We start from the raw sequence: 18,713 nt of genomic DNA, 5'->3' as shown, positions 1-18,713 counted from the left end.
CCGACAACACCAGTTATGACCCTCTCAACGCTTCAATGGCAGCATAAGGCAACAAGCATGCTGCCGTCTCGCAAAGCATATGCTCCAAATTCCACCGACGCTATCAAGCGTATTAACCCCTGGCCACGTCACAAGGATGGTCAAGAGCTCGGCCTCGCTTTGCAATATTGAACAAGAGCATTCGACGCCTGTCGGCCGCATAACCTCACATCCTTTTCATGAGTAAAGCCATTTCATCTTCCAAGTATCCCATAGTGCCGTCCCCGCCGATGCTAGGGTTTCCTTCTGCCCTTTTTGCACTGATGCTATGTCTCTCACATCAAGCCATGCTTCGTGCCAAGAGCTGTCTTCAAACGCCTTCAGAATGAGTCATGCCGGATCCCGCCATCTGAGTGGCAACGTAACAACGCCAAACTCCAAGTACCAATCTCTGTATGCCTTTGCCCTGCCTTTGCTTATGATGCAAAAGAAACGCGGAGCAAAGATGGCCAGCGCCGTCCCTATCATTTTGAACACAAAAAAACCATAGGGGACGTATATATCTCTCGGTAAAGTTCCAGAGTTGCATGCCAATTCACGGGGCCTGATAAATTATGCGGGAGAACCTCGCAGAAAGCATCAAGTAGGAACACAAGCCTCATTCTCCTTCTGTGCGGTGCTCTTGCTCCGTCCTTCGGCTCAAAGATGAGTGCGTACCAAAGTTTGAAATGCCGCGTAGTCGAATCGTTGAATAAAAGGGGGAAAATGTAATCAAAGTTGAGAAGAGCAAGATCAATGTGAGGTTTGCGAGGCGAAGATAGAATGTGTCAGGTGCTAGGAACAACAAAGATGGGTTATGGCCTGTGTAAATACGCAGTTTGAAAAGGCGTCGCAATGAAATGGTACCACACAAAACTCAACGGTTCGTTTGGCAGAGCAAGCTGTGAATAGCCGCCAAGTGTCGCCTACCCAGATGATGGGTATTTTTGCCACAGTGACAGTTCTCGGGAAGCCTGAAGCCATAGCAGAAAGGGGAAGAAATAACAACAAGCAAGTAAGCAGAGCGAGTATGTACAGGTAAAAAAACGAAATTGAAGCAAATTTGTCGTCACTGCAATCAGGGGTGCTTCGTTCAAACCGGCCACAGCAAAGGCACTTTAACAGCCTATGCTTGTTGAGCTGGTGGAGCTCCCTGTCCGCCACGGCCACCACGGCCACCATAGTGACCTCTGCCGCCGTGATAACCGTTACGGCCGCGACCACCTCTCGAGCCAGACGATTGGCCTCTTGCCTGATAACCTCCCCGTTGAGTACTGCCGCTGAATCCGCCTTGCTGCCAATCACCCTGTGCCTGGGGCAAAGTCGGCTGGGCTTGACTTGCCCTTGATTGCGAATTTGTCTGGAGTTGACCGACGGAGCCGGAACCAGATGCCGCCGGGAAAGACGCCGGTTTTGCCAGCGTTGCGATAGGCCGAGGAATACTCTCCGGATTCTCGTACACATAAAGGCTTTTGTCGATGGTGGCCGGGATAGGTTGGATCTCCGTCCCCAGGTCTCTCTCGATGTTGTAGAGGTTTAGGCGGTCGTCCCAATTGATCAGATTGATAGCCAATCCAAGATGGCCATAGCGACCGCTGCGACCAATGCGATGCAAGTAAGTCTCTGCATTTTTGGGAAAGTCGAAATTGATAACAACATTGACAGCTTGTATGTCGATACCTCGTGTGAGAAGGTCGGAGCAGACGAGGTTACGGCAAACTCCGTTGCGAAAATCGTGAAAAACACGGTTTCGTGCCTGCTGAGCCATTTTAGCGTGGCTATAGAAGCAAGAGTAGCCGAGCTCGGTAATTTTCTTCGCCAGCAATTCGACACGATTCGTGGAGTTGCAAAATATAATTGATTGGTTGATTTGAAGTTTCGAAAAAAGGGTGTTCAAGCAGTGGACTTTTTGGCGCTCCTCCACGAATGCATAGTACTGGGTTATGCCCCGGAGAGTGAGCTCGTCCATGAGGTTGATTTCGTAGGGGCTGACCATGTTTTTATCCGAGAAGTCTTTGACGGAGAGAGGGAAGGTTGCTGAGAATAGCATGACCTGGCGGTCTTTGGGATGGAACTGCAGCAGCTGTTCTATGACTGGTGTAAATTCCGCCGACAAAAGCTTATCCGCCTCGTCCATGATAAACATGGGGCACTCGCTGAGGTCAGCCACGTTCTTGCTTGCTAGATCAAGAATTCGGCCGGGGGTGCCGACCACGATATGGACGGCCTCCTGGAGCCGAACAATATCATCACGAAGCCCTGTTCCGCCTGTCGTTACCATAACGTTGATATTAAGATGCTTTCCTAGCGACTTGCAGACCTGTGAGGTCTGCATGGCAAGCTCCCGGGTAGGAACGAGAATCAGGCATTGGATCTTGGAGACCTTTGGGTTGATCTTTTCGAGGGCAGGGATAACGAAGGCGGCAGTTTTTCCCGTTCCATTCTTTGCTCGTGCAAGAATGTCACGGCCAGTCAGGGCAACGGGGATGCTCTCTTCTTGGATGGGTGATGGCTTCTCAAATCCAGCCTCAAAAATTCCCATAAGCAGGTCTCGCTTAAGACCGAATTCCTCGAATTCAAGGCCCTTTGTGTTTGTCACATCCTAGCACGAGACGGTCAATATTGCGCTTACAGGTTACCAGATCGACATCTAGTGTGGTATAACCCACGGAAAAGCTCACCTCGGTCTGTTGTCGGCTGTCTTTTGTGGGGATGTTGAGTGTACTCTTCCAGTCGTCTGATTTTCTGTCATCACTGCTTGCAATTATTCAGTTAGAAGATCTGCAACAAAGTTTGGTAGGTTTTCGAGCCGATAGGAAAATGGGCCATTAGAAGCTCACTTCAGCGTAGTCGACTTCAACTTTTCGACGAGACCATCCGCCATTGCAGTGTATGTGAGGCGTTTGCGTTCGAAACCACTTGTGCTTTCGAGATATATTTATTGAAATGCAGCTTTCTCTTTTGAACAGAGATGAGCTGCGAGATGTGTCGAAACTAAGCCGTCTGGGTGAGCTTGAGCTTGAGCTTCCTCTGCCTAGGGCAAGTGTCGATAAAAAGAGGGAGCGGGTAGGCAAGATGTAGCCGTTCTGGTGGGCGAGATAGCAGTAGTGGAGTAGAATCTGATTGCACGCAGCGCAATGGGCCAGGCGAATTGGGTGTAGATAGCTGAATCAAGCGCTGCAAGGAGCTGGTCTGGCCGGTCGATGAGAGGGGTATCTCGAATCCCTCGGTACAAGGCGGGCTGGGCACGGGTGTAACAATGTAGGAATGAGGTCGGACGTCGTGGCTGAGAGAAACTTGACTTCAAAAATATTTCTCCGATTGTTGTGGCAATACCTTTGGTGATAATGCGTTGAGCTTTTGGTTGGTAAGAAATCTCGCGGTGTGAAAAAAGTCAAACCGATAGAAGCGGAGGGTGGATTTGTGTGATTTGGATGGCAGACAGAGCCCAGTTGTGACGGCCAAGAGAAGACAATGCCACGTGATTTGTGGGGGCGGAAGCGAAGAACAAAGCCAGCGATGGGATCGGCCAACGTTGACTATTATGCAGGTAAAAAGTATGCATCTTGCTCTCCACGGTACGGAGTACGTACGGAGTACTAGCCAGGCCTGTTCTCCGTACGGTACATACAGTACTACAAAATAGACCAATCGTTATCTATAAGCCGGTTACATAGCGGGGCCGGAGGAAGCAGCTGGGACTGAGAACCCCACGCAGATGCCTTCCTTCCGTGTCGTCGATAGGAATTGCAGGCATGGTCCACACTCGTCCTTGTCACTGATCATGTTCGTTAGATTCACAGCTGCGCCGGCCTGCCCGTGCTGCAGCGTGCACTGCATCTTCTCGTCGTCCTTGTACTCCAGTGCCTCCGCACGACGGCCGCGATTTTATTTGGCTCCCCGGCCGCAGCGACAGCCTTTTGCAACAGCTGTTCGAGACGACGGCGTTGGCCATAACCAGCAGAGCAGCAGAAGCGCCCAAAGCAGACACAAGCACGGTCAAAGAGGCGGAAACGCTCTTTTCTGGCCAACATCAACGAATCCAACGCCGTACGAGATCTTCAATCAGGCCCGCGAAGCACCCTACCAGAAGGCACAGTTCTATCAGCTCGTGAAGCTCTACCATCCCGACCGACACCGCCACGTTGCTGGGCCCGGCTATAAGCATGGTCATGGTCAAGACCATGGCCACGGTTACGGTCTCTCGGCCTCAACAATGTTGGAACGTTATCGTCTCATCGTGGCCGCGAATGAAATACTGAGCAATCCGGCCAAAAGGCGAGCGTACGACCTCTACGGTGTCGGTTGGGCCGGCCACACAGCCGCACACACGTCCTATCGCAGCGCAGACCAGTCGTGGCGGAGCCGGCCGGGCAGTGCAGCCAATAATGCCACGTGGGAGGACTGGGAGCAATGGCATAATGAACGGAGTGGCAACAGTCGCGGCGAGAAGCAGGTGACTCAGTTCATGTCGAACGGAGGATTTGCCGTAATCGTCATATTTTTCATTGTGCTAGGAGGCATTGCACAGGTCACTCGGGCAGGTTCCACGTCTCTGACAATGCTGGAGATGCAGGACCAGCAACACGAGAAGATCAGCCGCAAGCTCTTGGACCAGGAGACAGGACATGCGCCACTTAGCCGAGAGGACAGAGTTTGGACCTTCTTGGAACGGCGGGAGGGTTGGTATAACTTGTCATCATCACCATCGTTGCCTCCCACAAGGCAGCCCGACGATAGCCGGAGTGGGAAATAAAGTACGGCGAAGGGTAGAACACAGTGACAGGACCGCTGTCGCGGGCTAAGGCAAGCAGATACTTTCTGGAACCTGGATCGTTCTATGCAAGCTTGCCTTTTGTCCCCTATTATATCGCTGAGAAGACTAGTCTTCATCTAGTTGGGCTTCACTTGCCGGAGCACATCAAGTCATCAAGTCCCATGGCTGAAATTCCGTGGTATAGAAAGGGCTGGTACTGATGCGAGTTGGTCGCGATCATTGCGATTTTGAGTGTTTTTTTTTTTTTTTGCGCAAATGCGCCTAGGTAATGATTGTCTTGAGATGCCGGTGCGGAACCCGGCCGGAGACACCGACATCTCAGCCTGCAAATTCTGGGTGGTCCTTTATTTATAGGCCGTCGCCCGTGTCTTCATCCCAATTGCGGTTGCAATTTCCATGACATCGTCACTCAGCCGGAAAAAACGGTGACGCCGACAGCAGCCCGGGAAGCCCCCAAGCTAGCGCTTGCCTCCAAGCTATTACTTAGTGGCGGCAAGTATCTGTTTGTCTCCATCGACCTCGACGCACCTTCCCATCGTTTCCTGTTCTTGGCCCGATTTTGCACGGCCTCCAATCGGATTCACAGCAAAAGCTAGCGCCATGTCTGCTGAGGGCGATGGCGACAGCGACACTTGGACACAGCTGGTCACAGACGTGGCCTCCATCGTGGCCTATACCCCGCCAAATCTGCCACCGCCAAGTGTGTCGCACCGATATGTGTTTGTGCTTTGGAGGCAGCCGGCCGTGCTAGATGCAACCAGGATTCACAAAGCGCTGGGCCTGGCTGAGACTATGGGTCGATGGGCGCGGATTCGTTGGGATGGGCACAATTTCGAGATAGTACGGAGTAATACTCCGTACTGGGCCTAGGACTAGCATTGGCGGCGAATCTTTTCTGTCGTCTAACTAGTGCAGAGAAGGACCAGGGCACAGTTGCAGCTACCCAAATGTTTCATGGCTACCTTACGACGTACATACAACACCCAACTGCGAGCAGAATTGTGCCACGTCGCCGGTCTTGCTTCGTACAAGTCATACGCCCGCTACTATGTGGCAAGGCTCGAGGGCGCAAGACGAAGTGAGGGGTCCAGTGCATACATAGACCGCTAGTCCTGGATAGGAAAAAGTAAACAAGCCACTGAAAACGAGAAGCGTGGAGAGGCCTAGGAGAGCCACTTTGCGGAGTACGGAGTACAGGGCTTCGTGATCAGGCATGAACGGGTGGATCGTGTGCATGTTTTGTTTACTCCGTACTTTCGCCTGTTGGGCCTCTGGCACGCGTTTTGACCCAATGGCACCGATCTGTCGAAGCTGGCCATACATAGTACGAGTACGGAGTACGGAGTACGCAGCAAGCTCTATGACCGACGCCATATGAAAAGCTAGGTCTACCAGGTCGAAAGCTCTCCATTTCTTATCCACCTCGACGCCCACAGCGACCACAACGACCGCGACCGTCGTCGACTGCCGTGCTCCCACACCGCTTTTTTTTTCGCCAGTCATGGCAGATCCCAGCGACCTCCCTATAGCTCTGAGACGGACACGTCGAAGCGTCACCAGGCTCTCGGCCCGATGTGCTACGGGAGCAGCAGACGTGTCCGTGTTAGGTAGAGACCAGACGCCAACCACACCTACACGGTCGCTGAGCCGGCATAGCGGCGGCACCAAGAAGCAGGTCCGCTTTTCAGACCCCGGGCCGGTCTTGTCTGCAGATGGCGATGCGGCAGACAGCGTGGTGGTAGCGGGAACGGGTCTGACGCCCATGATCCGACGCACATCGCTGGCGAGCAAGAGTGCAACGCCGTCGTCGACGTCTCGTCGGCGTCACTCCACCCCTGACCGTCTCAACTGGCCGTCGTCGCCGGCCTCGCGGGGCCGCGGTGTCAACATGGACGCGCCGTCCAGCCCATTCAGTGGCGACGTGACCTTTCTGCCGCTGCGCCAGGTGCTGGACGGCCGGGTGAAGCGAAGGCTCCGCCGCAACGGGCTCAGCGAAGAGATGAACACGATCCATGCAGAGAGGCGGCTGCAGGCGGCTGCAGCCCGAGCAGAGCTGCAGCAGCTACGATCAGATGTGGCCGAGAAGGATGCCGCCATCCAGCAGCTACAGCAGCAACAACAGAAGCTGCAGCAGCAGAGGACTGAAGGAGAGGCGGACACTTCTGGCAATGCTGCCGCCGATGCTTCCGACGACGACACCATTGTGCTGGACACGGACCGGATCATGGATCTGGAACGACAGGTGGCAGAGCTGCGTCGTGAGCTCGTGGTACGCGCGGATGCCCTGTCCCCATCGACACCTGAGGCAGGCCACCGCAGCTACAACTGGACCTTTGCTGCCCGCGACCCCTTTAGTTCGACGATACGGGATGAGGATAGCGGCTTTCCTGATATGTCTTCGCCTACCATTGAAGACGGTGAGGATGTGGTCTTTGGCGACATTACCATGGCCGAGTTGCAGAGCAGCACGCCCAGTCGGCCAGCCAGAGCAGGAGGACGCTTGACACGCCCCAGCTGCACGGCTGCAACGGGCAGCTTTCCGACACCGCCTCCAACCAGTCCTGCACCAGCGGCTGCAACTCCTGTCACGCCGATCGGACGGTACTTTGCAGCCGACACGATGCTGTCGGCATCGCCCGTGACCAGCATGTTGGTTTCCCCGCCGCAGGCCGACGCCGAGATGCAGGTATCATTGCCGGATGCGGAGAAGGAGCGGCTCCGGGCAGATCTCGTATCGCTGCAGGGCGAGATGGCCCAGCTCGAGACAGCCGTGGCGGCGCACCAGTCCCTGATGGCGCGACTGAACACGACGCTAGCTACGGGAGGTATCAGTGACGGGGCTGACAGGCTGGAGGAGCACGTGACCGGCCTATTGCGCAGCTTGTCCGACAAGACGGCCGCTCTGGCCGAGCTCTCAGCCGAGCTGCACGGGCTCGGCTTCACTGACGGAAGAACCGTCTGTGCAGACCCCAGTGGGGTGATCACGTTGCTGGCGGCTGCATTCCGCTCTGCCCGTCTGGAGCTCGAGTACCTGACGCCCGGTGAGATATCGCTGCCGCTGACAGCCACGGGCGCAGCCGTGCTAGATCTGCTGCTGGAGCGGCTGCGGACTCTAGCTCGCCGGGTCCACGCTGCGGACGCGCAGATGGACGAACATCACGAGCTGGAGCGCAGCCTGCGCCAGCAGCTGGGCGACCGTGTGTCCGCAATGGACAGCCTGTCTCACAAGGTGGCCGTGCGGGACGCGCAGATTGGCGAGTTAGAAGCAGCCGTGCAGAGCAAGGACGCAGATGCGGTGGCGACGGCTGCGGCCCACGACGAACGGGTGGCCGAACTGGAGGTGGGCCTAGACCGGCTGAAGGGCGCCATGGCGAACTATGCGCGCGACGTGACTGAGCTAGAGGCGCTGGTGCGGCGGCTAGAGGCGACGGTCGGTGAGAAGGAGGCTGCTCTGGGCGAGAAGGAGGCCGCAGTTGACGCACTGGAGGCCCGGCTGGCTGCGGCCATCAGTGAGGGTGAGACGCTGCGGGCCGATGCTGCGGCAGAACACGACCGCACCACAGCCTCGCTGCGTGGTGAGATCGACCAGGTCAACGCAGCGCTCCGGGCAGCCCAGGATGCGGCCCGCCAGCTGCGCCTCGACAATGCCGACCTCAGCGCCCAGCTGGGCGCCAACCACATCCGATCTCGGACGGCCGTGGCCACGCTGCAGGCGGAGCTGACTCGGATGGTCAGTCGGCTGGGCGAGGAACTGCTAGCTGGGGGGCCAGCCGAAACACCGCCCGTGGCTGTCTACACAGGGCCATTTGCGGAGTCAACGAAGCGTGCCAGCTGCGGCGACAGCGAGGATGCTAGGGCTGATGGCCGCTCGTCGCCGATGGCAGAGGAGACGACTAGCCGCAAACGTCGGCGATATGACGAGGAAGTCCATGGCTGAAAGAGGAGTGACGGCCTGTATTGATACGCCTTTGTAATGCCCTTTCCTTCAGTTGCCTTTGGCTCGTCAATCATGAACATTTGGAAATATTTGAACGGCGGCGCTGTACCTCTACCACCTGATCCTAGCCGCCTGCTATTGGCTGTTCTGGAAGGTGCGTTGGATTCCAAGATTTGCCTTTCAAGACTGCATCCCATGATGCCTCATATTGTCTCGCCCAGCATGCTACTTCTGTTCCTCTTGCGTACGGGACAACACGGCATGGCATGCCTATGGAGCGCCGGCAGAAAGGCGAGGGCGTCCATATCGACCTCAACACCAACATTCCCTCCATGTGGCTGGCTTCGCGGGAGTGGCACGAGATTAGCGCACCTTGGTTACATGTCTATTCTTGTGTTGGCTAGCGTCCGCGGTACCATGCCGGTGGGCAAGAGGGACAGCACGACTAACCGGGCCGCCAATATGGGCGAAGGTATGGAGATGTACAAACTGTGTCAGATATAGGCTGTCGATACTTCCAGAACACCCTATCTCTGTGCAGCTCAAGGCTGACATTAGGGTCGCGGCGACGGCCGGGTAATGGAAACCAAAAGAAGATTTAGACAATGGGCACAGCTTGATTGTGTGGACGAAACGATGCTTCAAAAAGTCTATATATTAGAGTGCCGCCCAATGTGGCAGCAATGCAAGTAGTATATCGTGTTGTATACCAAACATGAAAGGCCTGCTTGAGAGTGCGAGAAGAAAAGAGTGAAGGGAAAAGAGAGAGATAGCAGCAGTGGCATCGATCATGAGCACATGATTACAGTGCGTATGCAGCCAACGCTGCAACACCGCAGATGCCAATCAGAGCAAGTGTAGCGCGCGTGGCAGCAGGTGCGGCCGGGGCGGCAGCATTTCCGCTCGTCGACGAGGTTGCTGCAGCGGCGGTGGCAGTGAGGCTGAGAGCCGAGGTGATCTCCTGTGAGGCGCTGGCCAGAGCAGCCGATGCTGCTGTGGTAGCGACGGAGCAGATGTTGGAGAGGAGCGATTTCAACGCTAGAAGGGGGGTGAGCAATGAGACAAGAGCAGAAAGAGCGAGTCTGAGAAGCAAGACATACTGGCAGTGTCACTAGAGCTGCAAGACGACAGCAGAATGCAAGTGCCAAGCTGCGACTCAAGGGACGTAGATGTGGAGCTATTTGCAGCAGCACGGCAAAGACAGGCAATATCGGTGCTGGCGCAGCCCAGATTGGCGGCCGCTTCAGCGAAGCAGGACAGAGCGCACTGAGGGATCTCGGCGACGAGAGATGGCAGGGAGGGCGCAGTGGTCGAAGCAGTCGTCGCGATGGTGGTGGAGGCCGTGAAGGCCGTGGCGGCAGAGACGGGAGAGAGTGCATGTGCACCAAGCAAGGAGAGGCACAGCGGCAGCGACCGCGAGACAAGCATGATGGGGGCAGTCGGGTGGAACAAGGAATACAGAGAAGTCTGGGGAGAAAAGCAGCAGCAGCTGGCAGTGTTCCTGAACACGGGAAGCGAAGAAGATAAGACGACTGCAAGGATTGGAGAGAAGCGCCAGAAAAGAGAGCTGAAGCTCCTTCCGCAGACACAGCCTCGTCCTGTCCTATGTAGGGCACTGTTTGAGGCGGAGATGGGGGTGGGGACGGCCAAGCGTAATTATCTTTAGAAACAGCAGAACAGAAGACTAAGACGTAACAAGACTGCTACATAGTAGACACAAACTGCGACAGCAGGCAGGTGCCCGAAACAGAGAACAGATCATTGCATCCATGGAATACGAACGCAGAACCAAGGTGAAACGGGGGGAATTGCTGGGTAATCTTATCGTTATTAGGCTCTCTCGCGTCTATTGACTTCCAGCGGATGTCCGAGGACGGCTGGCCTGCACGTGCCCACGTGTCTGCTGCACAGGTGATCGAGAAAGGGGTTTCAACCGCTCCCGTGTGCTTAGTCATCGAGTTGGGATCGCAATCGCAACTGCAGCCGAGATCGGCTTGTCCGCTGCCAGCAGCGGCGTTGATCGGTAGCGGCCGGAGTGGGCCGATCGCCAGATAAGCACGGCTGAGTTCGTGGGTATAAGAAGAAGCACGGGCTGCTGGGCGCGCCGCAGCTGGCCGAGCATACAGTTTGAGCAGATCTTCCGTGTGCAGCACTCCGTACTGATCTCATGGCTCGCAGCATCACCGTCGCGGCGGCCCAGATGGGCCCGATTCCACACGAGGCCGAGCCGGGCGGCGAGGTTGTGCGACGGGCGGCACTCGACCGCATGCTGGTGCTGCTGGAGGACGCGGCCAGACAGGGTGCGCGCCTGGTGGTGTTTCCGGAGCTGGCGCTGACCACGTTCTTCCCACGGGCGCTGCTGACAGACGCGGCCGCCGTGGCAGCCGTGTTCGAGGCGGAGTCACCAGCGGCGAGCGTGACGTCGTCACCCCATCTGCAACCACTGTTTGCACGAGCTGTGGCGCTGGGCGTCGACGTCAGTCTCGGGTACGCCGAACGATGGACACCTGAAAACGGCAACGGCCCCTCGACCGACTTCAACACGGCCGTGTACTTCTCCGCGACCACGGGCGACGTCGTGGCCAAATACCGCAAGGTGCATCTGCCCGGCCGCACAACGTTGCTGCCGGCCGGCTCGGCCCAGCAGCTGGAGAAGCGGTACTTTGCACCCGGCGATCTCGGCTTCCAGGCCTTCCGTGTGCCCGGACTTGTGGCCGGAGCTCGAAAGGCCCAGGACGAGGACAGGTCCGATGCCGGCGACCCCATCATCGGCATGCTCATCTGCAACGACCGACGCTGGCCCGAAGCTTGGCGCTGCTATGGGCTGCAGGGCGTCGAGCTCGTGCTCTGTGGCTTCAACACGACCGACTACAAGCCACAGGAGGCGGCCGTGCTCGGCGACGCGGCCGCTCAAGAGGCCCTGGCCCTGCTGCACCACCACATCAGCTGCCAGGGCGGCAGCTACGCCAATGCTTGCTTCAGCATTCACGTGGCCAAGGCCGGCGTCGAGGCTGACGGCCCTGGTGGCGGCCTTATTGCCGGCACCGTCATCTACGATCCGCTGGGCCGCAAGGTCGCCGAGTCCACCACCAAGGGCGATGAGCTGCTGGTTGCCACCCTCGACCTCGACCTGTGTCGTCGCCAGAAGGAGACCATCTTCAACTTTGCAAGCCACCGTCGGGTCGAGCATTACCGCCGCCTCGTCGATCAGGTCGGCGTTGTCGAGCCGCCGTTGCTGAGCCGTGAAGCTTACTTTGGTTGAGGGACGTTGCACAGGGCATGCCAGGACAGAAAGACTACAAAAACATATTCAATCCATCAGAACATCAGAACATCAAAACATGCGGGTAGTCAGCATTCATAACACGTCCCAGTAGCCTGAACCAAATCGTCCCGTCATCGTCCCATTGCCTCTTGTCCATGACGTGATACCACCAGCCCTTAAGCCCCTCCCCTCTCGTGTGTTCACGGCGGCGTCGCCAGTTGGCTGATCTGCGGGACTGCTGGCCGTGCAGGCGTCTGGACGCCGACCGGGCCTGGCCGTACCGGCAGCCGGGTGATGTAGTCGCGGTTCTCAATCGTCACGCTCTTCGTCATGTGGTTGACCTTGTAGACGCCGACCAGCCGGGCAGCCAGCTCAAACATGTTGTTGCGCAGCGAGATGACAATGAACTGGGCGTTCTTGGTCCGCTCCTTGATGTAGTTGGCCACGATGGAGACCTGATGGAAGAGTTAGAAGAAGGGAAGAAAGAAAGTAAAAAGAAAGAAGAAAGAAGAAAGAAAGAAAGAAGAAAGAAGAAAGAAGAAAGAAGAAAGAAAGAAAGAAGAAAGAAGAAAGAAGAAAGAAGAAATGGAAAAAAATACTCACATTTCGAAAGTCTAGGGCCGCATCGATCTCGTCCATCACGTACAGCGGCGTCGGCTTGTAGTGGTGCAGCGCAAACACCAGCGCCAGGCTGCTCAGCGTCTTCTCGCCACCCGACAGGTTGCTGATATTCTTCCACGACTTCTTCGGTGGCATCACGCTGAACAGGATGCCCTCCGAGAACGGGTCCAGCGAGTCGACCAGTTCCAGCTCCGCGTTGCCGCCCATCGTGATCATCTGGTACATTTCCTTGAGTCGCAGTGAGATCACCCCGAAGCCTTCCATGAAGCCCTCGAGCCGGAGTCGTCGGAGGTCGTCGCATCGTCGTTTCGCCGTATCTCGCTGGCCTACCGCCGACGCCAGGTCCGACGACCGCGCCGCGTGCTCCTCCACCCGCCGTCGGTATTCGGCCAACACGCCCAGGTCCACGCTCGCGTTCTGCGTCTTCTCCTCCAGCGCCGCAATCTCCCCCTGCAGCACCTGCTTCTGCATGCCTGCCAGCTCGTCTGGGCTGTACCGTGTGAGTTCCAGTGGTGGTGTTCCCGCACTGTCACCTGTCCCTTCGCTCTTGATCGGCTGGTCCTTGTCAGCTGGCTCGCTCGCCACCTCCCCCGCTCCCTCATCCCCTCCCTCTCCTCCCTCCACCTTCACCTTGGCTCGCTCCAGGTCGTGGATGTCCTGCAGTCGCAGCTTCGACAGCTTGTTCTCCCAGTACCGCAGCTGCTTCTCGTTCTCCACCAGCACCTTCTGGTTCTCCTCCAGCTTGTTGCGCATGTCGATCTCCATTCCGCGCGTCGTGTTCAGCTCTGCCATCTTCTCGTCCAGCTCCGCCTTCACCTCGGCCAACACCTGCTTCTTCACCACCAGGCTCTCCCTCGCCGCCTCCGCCGCCGTCTGTAGCGACTCCGCCTTGTCGCCCTGATTTTGGATCTCCGCTTCCAGTTGTTCCAGCTCTTGCTGCGCTGCCTCCAGCTCTCTGCCTGCCTTTGCCCGGTCTTTCTCCAGCTTTGCCATCTGCTTCTCCGCCTTCGCCCGTCGTACCTCCGCGTTCGACGTCTCCTCGTTGTGGCTCGCCAGCTCTTCCTTGAGTGCCTCGATCATCGTCCGCTGTGCCCTCAACTTCTCGCCGCCCACCTCCATGATCTTGTCCTGCAGCCGCTGAATCTCCGCCTCCACACTCGCCATCTCGCCGTGCAGCTGCTCTGACTCCGCCCCCAGCCGCCCGACCTCCTTCTCCAGCGCCAGCGCCCGCTTGCTGTCATGTCCCGCCGACGATGGCTGCTGCTCCCGCCCGAGCTCCTTCATTCGCCGCTGCGCGTCCGCCAGGTTCCGTGCCGCGCTGTCCAGCTCCAGGCTGAGCTTCTGCATCGTCGTCTCCATCTGCGGAATTTGCTCCCCCAGAAATCGCAGCCGGCCCTCCAGCTCCCGTTGCCGCTCCTGGAACTCCGCGAACCGCTGCTCTAGTCCGTCCCGGTCCACCTCCAGCCGCGCCACCTGCTCCTTCGACGTGTCCGCCACCAGCTTCGAAGACATCAGACCCTTCTTCGTCGTCGTCCCGCCGCCGGACATCGTGCCCGACTTGTCGATCAACTCGCCGTCCAGCGTCACCACCCGCCACCGCTTGGCCCCGTACGCTATCCGGTTGGCCTGCGCCAGGTCCTTGGCCACCAGCGTGTCCTGCAGCGCGTGGTAGAACGCCGGCCGGAATCGCTCGTCTTTCGCTCGGATCAGGTCGAACAGCCGCGGCGCCTTCTCCGGTGTCTGCATCGCCGCCATGTCCCGCACCCGCAGCTTGTCCAGGCAGATGAAGTTGCCCCGGCCCAGATTCGTCTTGCGCAGATACTCGATGCACTGCTGGCCCGCCTCCACCGTGTCCGTCACAAAGTTGTCCAGCGCCGGGCACGCCGTCGAGATCGCCACGTCGTATTGCTGGTCGATCGTCCCCAGGTTGCCCAGCCGCCCGTGGAAGCCGTCGATCCGGCCGGACTCCCGCATCCGCATGAGCGCCGTCAGCACGTTGCCCTGCGTCTGCGTCTGCGACAGGCTCGAACGCGCCTCGTCCGCCTTCTGCCGCGCATTCGACAGCTGTGCTCGCATCTTGGGCTCCTGCTGCGCCAGACTTGCCAGTTCTGCCTCCACCTTCTTTGCCTCCTTCTCCAGACGCCCCTTTTCCAACTGGCAGTCCTGCAGCTCCGCCGCTTTTGCCGCCCGTCCCTTTTCGATGCTGCCGATCTTCGCCTGCATTTCCTCCAGCGCCGTCGCCCCGGCCGTCGCCTTCTCCTGCAAGATCGCCAGCTCGCTCTCCGCCACCGCAATCGCCGACTGCTTTTGGTTGATCTTGTCTTTCCACGGCTCCAGCGACTTCTGCTTCGCTGCAATCTGGTCCGAAAATGCCTGCGTCTTGCCCTTCAGGCTGTCACGGATGCTCGTCAGCTCCGCCTCCTCCTCCTTGATTTGCTTTTCCAGCTGTGCCATCTCTTCGGCACGCGTCCCAATCTCCTCCGTACACTGCTCGACCGTCTCGGCTGCCGTAGCCGCAGAGTTCTCCGCAGTCGCAATGGCCTTCTCAAGCTTCTTGCGCTTGTCGCCCAGGAACTTGCGCTTCTCTTCGTACTTTACACGTTCCTGGTCGAATTTAGCCATGTCCTTAAGCAGCTGTTGTGTTTCCTTCTCTTGGGCATCGCACTGTCTGCTGCCCTTGCTGTATGCCTTTTCCAACTGCTTGATCTCCTGCTCGCTGCCGTGATGTTTTTCGAGCTCGGCGTCCAGTTCCGCCTGCATCTGCGAGATCGCTTCTTTCGTAACAGCCACATTGTCTGTGCACTCGCCAATATAGATTTGGTAGAGAGCCGACTGCTTCATCGCCAGTTCGTTCTCGTCCCGGACATAGGCAATCGCCTTGTCCTTCTTGTCTTCGAGGCTATGCTTCTCTTTCTCGACGTGCTGCACCCGCCCGCTCTTCTCCATGCAAATGTCGTTGAGTGTTTCGACCTCGTTGGCTGCCTCTTCAATTGGCGTCTTATACTTGGATGTGCCGATAATGTCCTCGAGATATTCCAGGAGCCCATCCTCATGCTCGTTGCCCGCCTTGGGCTTCATCTGTGCGATGGATTCCACTTCGCCTTGCAGAATCAGGAACCGCTTGTGGTCCAGGTCGACACCGCGGTCCCGGAGCAATGTCGTGACCGTGGTAAAGTTCGACGACTTGCCGTCGATGTAGTACGTGCTCGAGTTGTTGCGGAAGGCCTTGCGGGAGATAACCAAGTCCGAACTGGGAATAGCCTCGGAGCCACCACCAGGCTACACAGACATCAGCAACAGGTCTGTGGCCCGGAAAGAGAAGAACATATACGCTAGAGCAACTTACAAGATCCATCACTTCGCGGAAGTGAACAGCAACCTCGCAGTAGTCGAGATTCGGGTATTGCGCCGAGTTGTGAATCAGGGCAGACAGCTTACCCTGGCGCATTTTGCTTGCGCGGAAGCCGAACACAAACAGAAGCGAGTCGATGACGTTGGACTTTCCCGATCCGTTCGGACCAACAACTGACGAGAAGGACGCATGAAATGGGCCGACCTCCTGCCGACCGGCATAGCTCTTGAAGTTAGTCAGGATGAGGTACGCAATGACAATGCGCGGCTTGGGCGCAGCAGGCTCGTCCGATGGTATATTAGTCATGGTGCGCGACTTGAGAACAATGTCCATGGGCTTCTCAAGAAGCGCATCCATAGCACGGATCGGCTTCATAGCAGCCACGGCCTCGTCTGTGGTTGCCGTCGCCGGCCGCTGCTGACCGTTGGCGACTGTTGCCGTGATGTCAACCAAGGGTGCCGAGGTGGTAGTCACGTCGCTGGCTGCAGTCGTGTCCATTGTGGATGCATCCATGGTCGTAGCGTCTGCAGGCTCGACAGAGGCAGTCTTTCGACGACGTGGGACAGACACCGGCGCCTCCGACAGCTCCGACAGCTCAGGCAGTCCAGACGTCTCAGACTTGACCGCCACCGACTTGGACGAGGAAGCCACGCTCTTCCGCTTCCGCGTCACGGTCTTCTTTGGTGCTAGATCGGGGGCGTCGGAAGACGCCATTGACGCCACCGTCCGATCGGGGTCGATAAGCTCACTCTGTTCAGTGCTGGCACTTGCTGATGCGCGAGCCTTTCTTGGCCGGCCAGGCTTCTTGGGTGCTGAAGCAGACTCCTCAGTGGCAATGGTCTTCCGCCGACTGGTAGTTGCACGTCTGGGGCTGCGCGGAGGCGCTGGCGTAAATGCTTCCTCATCATCGTTTTGGGCACTACTGTGAACACTTGTGTCGGCAATCTCATCGTCCGACTCGATGATGGCGGTGCGGCGCGATGCGGCGCGTCGCGTTGGACGTGTCGACATGGCGATGCGGCTTCTATTGCGTATCTTCGGATGGAGATGTGAAGAAACGTGGGTCAGAATTGAGTCCTGGCGATAACCACCGTCCGAGAAGCGCGACGCAATGTGTTCGGGCAGAAAATGAGGCACAATCGCACTTTGTGGCAGTGTTGCCCCGCTCTTTGTTGATTTGCGATTTCCTTTTTCAGCCGTAAACAAACATGATTTTATCGAGCTTTCCCCGCCATTTCAGTCACGTGCTTTCGTGTAAACCGGTTGCAAGCAACTCGCTTTAAATGCATGTAGGCAAACAAGGGCACACAGCTGAGATTGAACTGTGCTCATCGTCGTCCCTCCTGCCGACTGACAGCTACGGCGAAAAGAAAAAGAAACATGACTGGGCGGCTGGACTACAGAAGCTTCCACGATGTCTTCGGAGTTGAGGGAAAGCTACCGTACGACCAGTACATCAACCGGGACATCGAGTCGAAGCGTAAAAGTCTCGGTGGCGTCCTCTTTGTCGACCGCGTTCTTACAGCTCTAGGTGTCAGCAAAGGTAGGAAGGAGTAGACTTTGGCTCTACTGGCGCTTTTTATGATCTACGTTGTCCTGACACATGAACTCTGCAGTGAAAATATACCCGCCACGCGAGGGTCGCGCGCTCCACGAGCTCTACCAGCAGATCCTCTCTTCCAAGATGTCGACCCATCACAAGCTGTCGGCGCTATACTACCTTCTGCTAGACCACGACGATGCCATAGGCCCGCGGATGAAGCTGACGGAGAAGTTTGCGCTTCAGACAGGCATGCCCAAGCGCTACCAGATATTCATGAGGGGGCTGTGGCACATGGACCGTCTTCAATTCCAAGTTGCCCTAGAGTTCTTAGCACATCCATCGCTGCTCCCCGAGTTCGCTGATAACATCGTCACCGTGCTCGTCCGTCACGCCGAAGCCGGTGACTACAGCCTAGCTTTGGCATACTACTACGCCGTCCAGCCGGTGCTAAAGACGCAGGAGGCTTTGGAACTGCTGTTTGGCGCCATCGCGCACACCGACGTGACAGAAGGCCTAATGTTCACGCGCAAACTGCCGAACCCGGCACGGAAACAATTGTTTGAACAGCTGGTAACTTTCGCTCTCAAGGGCAGCTCAAGCAGCACGGGTAACCTGGATGTGGCCGACCGGGCGACAGAGCTGGTCAGCTTGCCACTGCGCAACGTCGAGGAGGCCTGGTTGCGGGAATTTCTGGTGACCGGCGAGGGCCGGAAGCTGAAAAAAGCCAAAGACACTATGGTGATGCGGAAGATCGTGTCGGGCGACCTGGGCCTCGGCGAAGGCAAGAGCCTAGGCGGGCCCTGGGGCATGGTGTTACAGGGCTTTCGTCACGGGACGGGCGGCCATGTAGAGCAGTAGGATGCCTGCAGAGGCGCCATTCACCGAGGCGTTCTTTTTCAGGGCCCAACACAGGATACTTCCTTGCCGCCGGACGCGATGCTAGAATCGTTTGTCTGCGCGTATCGCGAAGACACATTGATCGAGTTATAAGCTTGACACGTTCGAGCTTTGCACTTTCAACAGGACGGGCTGAGGCGTTTGGATTTGGGGCCGGTTACGGCATTCTTTGTGGACATATGTGTTTTTCTTGTATTTGATTGTCCTCATAAAGGCGTTGCCAATCGCTTGTTCATCTTAAACCAAATGCACTAATAGGAACTTCTATTTATCTATACGGTGCTCTCCCGAACTCCAGTCCAC

At 57.2% G+C, this 18,713-nt stretch overlaps 8 protein-coding genes across 8 annotated transcripts; 5 read left to right on the top strand and 3 right to left on the bottom strand.

The window, feature by feature from the left end:
- Positions 1-1,144: 1,144 nt before the first annotated feature.
- On the bottom strand, positions 1,145-2,902 carry CMQ_5387 (ATP dependent RNA helicase; the record flags this gene model as incomplete). The annotated part of the gene is made up of 3 exons (XM_014317344.1): positions 1,145-2,620; positions 2,700-2,772; positions 2,859-2,902. The coding sequence occupies 3 exons, from the start codon at positions 2,900-2,902 to the stop codon at positions 1,145-1,147; spliced, it is 1,593 nt and encodes a 530-aa protein (XP_014172819.1).
- Positions 2,903-3,802: 900 nt separating this feature from the next.
- Positions 3,803-4,774, top strand: CMQ_5395 (hsp40 co-chaperone; the record flags this gene model as incomplete). The annotated part of the gene is made up of 1 exon (XM_014317352.1): positions 3,803-4,774. One exon carries the CDS (start codon positions 3,803-3,805, stop codon positions 4,772-4,774), a length of 972 nt encoding a protein of 323 aa, XP_014172827.1.
- Positions 4,775-5,395: 621 nt separating this feature from the next.
- Positions 5,396-5,665, top strand: CMQ_5400 (uncharacterized protein; the record flags this gene model as incomplete). The annotated part of the gene is made up of 1 exon (XM_014317357.1): positions 5,396-5,665. The coding sequence occupies one exon, from the start codon at positions 5,396-5,398 to the stop codon at positions 5,663-5,665; it is 270 nt and encodes an 89-aa protein (XP_014172832.1).
- Positions 5,666-6,296: 631 nt separating this feature from the next.
- On the top strand, positions 6,297-8,732 carry CMQ_5398 (uncharacterized protein; the record flags this gene model as incomplete). Its single annotated transcript, XM_014317355.1, has 1 exon — positions 6,297-8,732. One exon carries the CDS (start codon positions 6,297-6,299, stop codon positions 8,730-8,732), a length of 2,436 nt encoding a protein of 811 aa, XP_014172830.1.
- Positions 8,733-9,534: 802 nt separating this feature from the next.
- CMQ_5392 (immunoreactive protein) lies at positions 9,535-10,160 on the bottom strand (the record flags this gene model as incomplete). The annotated part of the gene is made up of 2 exons (XM_014317349.1): positions 9,535-9,770; positions 9,833-10,160. 2 exons carry the CDS (start codon positions 10,158-10,160, stop codon positions 9,535-9,537), a joined length of 564 nt encoding a protein of 187 aa, XP_014172824.1.
- Positions 10,161-10,899: 739 nt separating this feature from the next.
- Positions 10,900-11,994, top strand: CMQ_5435 (n-carbamyl-d-amino acid amidohydrolase; the record flags this gene model as incomplete). The annotated part of the gene is made up of 1 exon (XM_014317392.1): positions 10,900-11,994. One exon carries the CDS (start codon positions 10,900-10,902, stop codon positions 11,992-11,994), a length of 1,095 nt encoding a protein of 364 aa, XP_014172867.1.
- Positions 11,995-12,197: 203 nt separating this feature from the next.
- CMQ_5414 (nuclear condensin complex subunit) lies at positions 12,198-16,981 on the bottom strand (the record flags this gene model as incomplete). Its single annotated transcript, XM_014317371.1, has 3 exons — positions 12,198-12,452; positions 12,601-15,897; positions 15,965-16,981. The coding sequence occupies 3 exons, from the start codon at positions 16,979-16,981 to the stop codon at positions 12,198-12,200; spliced, it is 4,569 nt and encodes a 1,522-aa protein (XP_014172846.1).
- A 369-nt stretch (positions 16,982-17,350) lies between these two features.
- On the top strand, positions 17,351-18,371 carry CMQ_5432 (uncharacterized protein; the record flags this gene model as incomplete). The annotated part of the gene is made up of 2 exons (XM_014317389.1): positions 17,351-17,513; positions 17,587-18,371. The coding sequence occupies 2 exons, from the start codon at positions 17,351-17,353 to the stop codon at positions 18,369-18,371; spliced, it is 948 nt and encodes a 315-aa protein (XP_014172864.1).
- Between the last annotated feature and the right edge of the window lie 342 nt (positions 18,372-18,713).

The sequence above is a fragment of the Grosmannia clavigera genome, assembly GCF_000143105.1.
Source record: "Grosmannia clavigera kw1407 unplaced genomic scaffold GCSC_142, whole genome shotgun sequence".
NCBI lineage: Eukaryota > Fungi > Ascomycota > Sordariomycetes > Ophiostomatales > Ophiostomataceae > Leptographium > Leptographium clavigerum.
The sequence above is the reverse complement of the archived record's forward strand: the minus strand, read 5'-3'. Positions and strand labels throughout refer to the sequence as shown.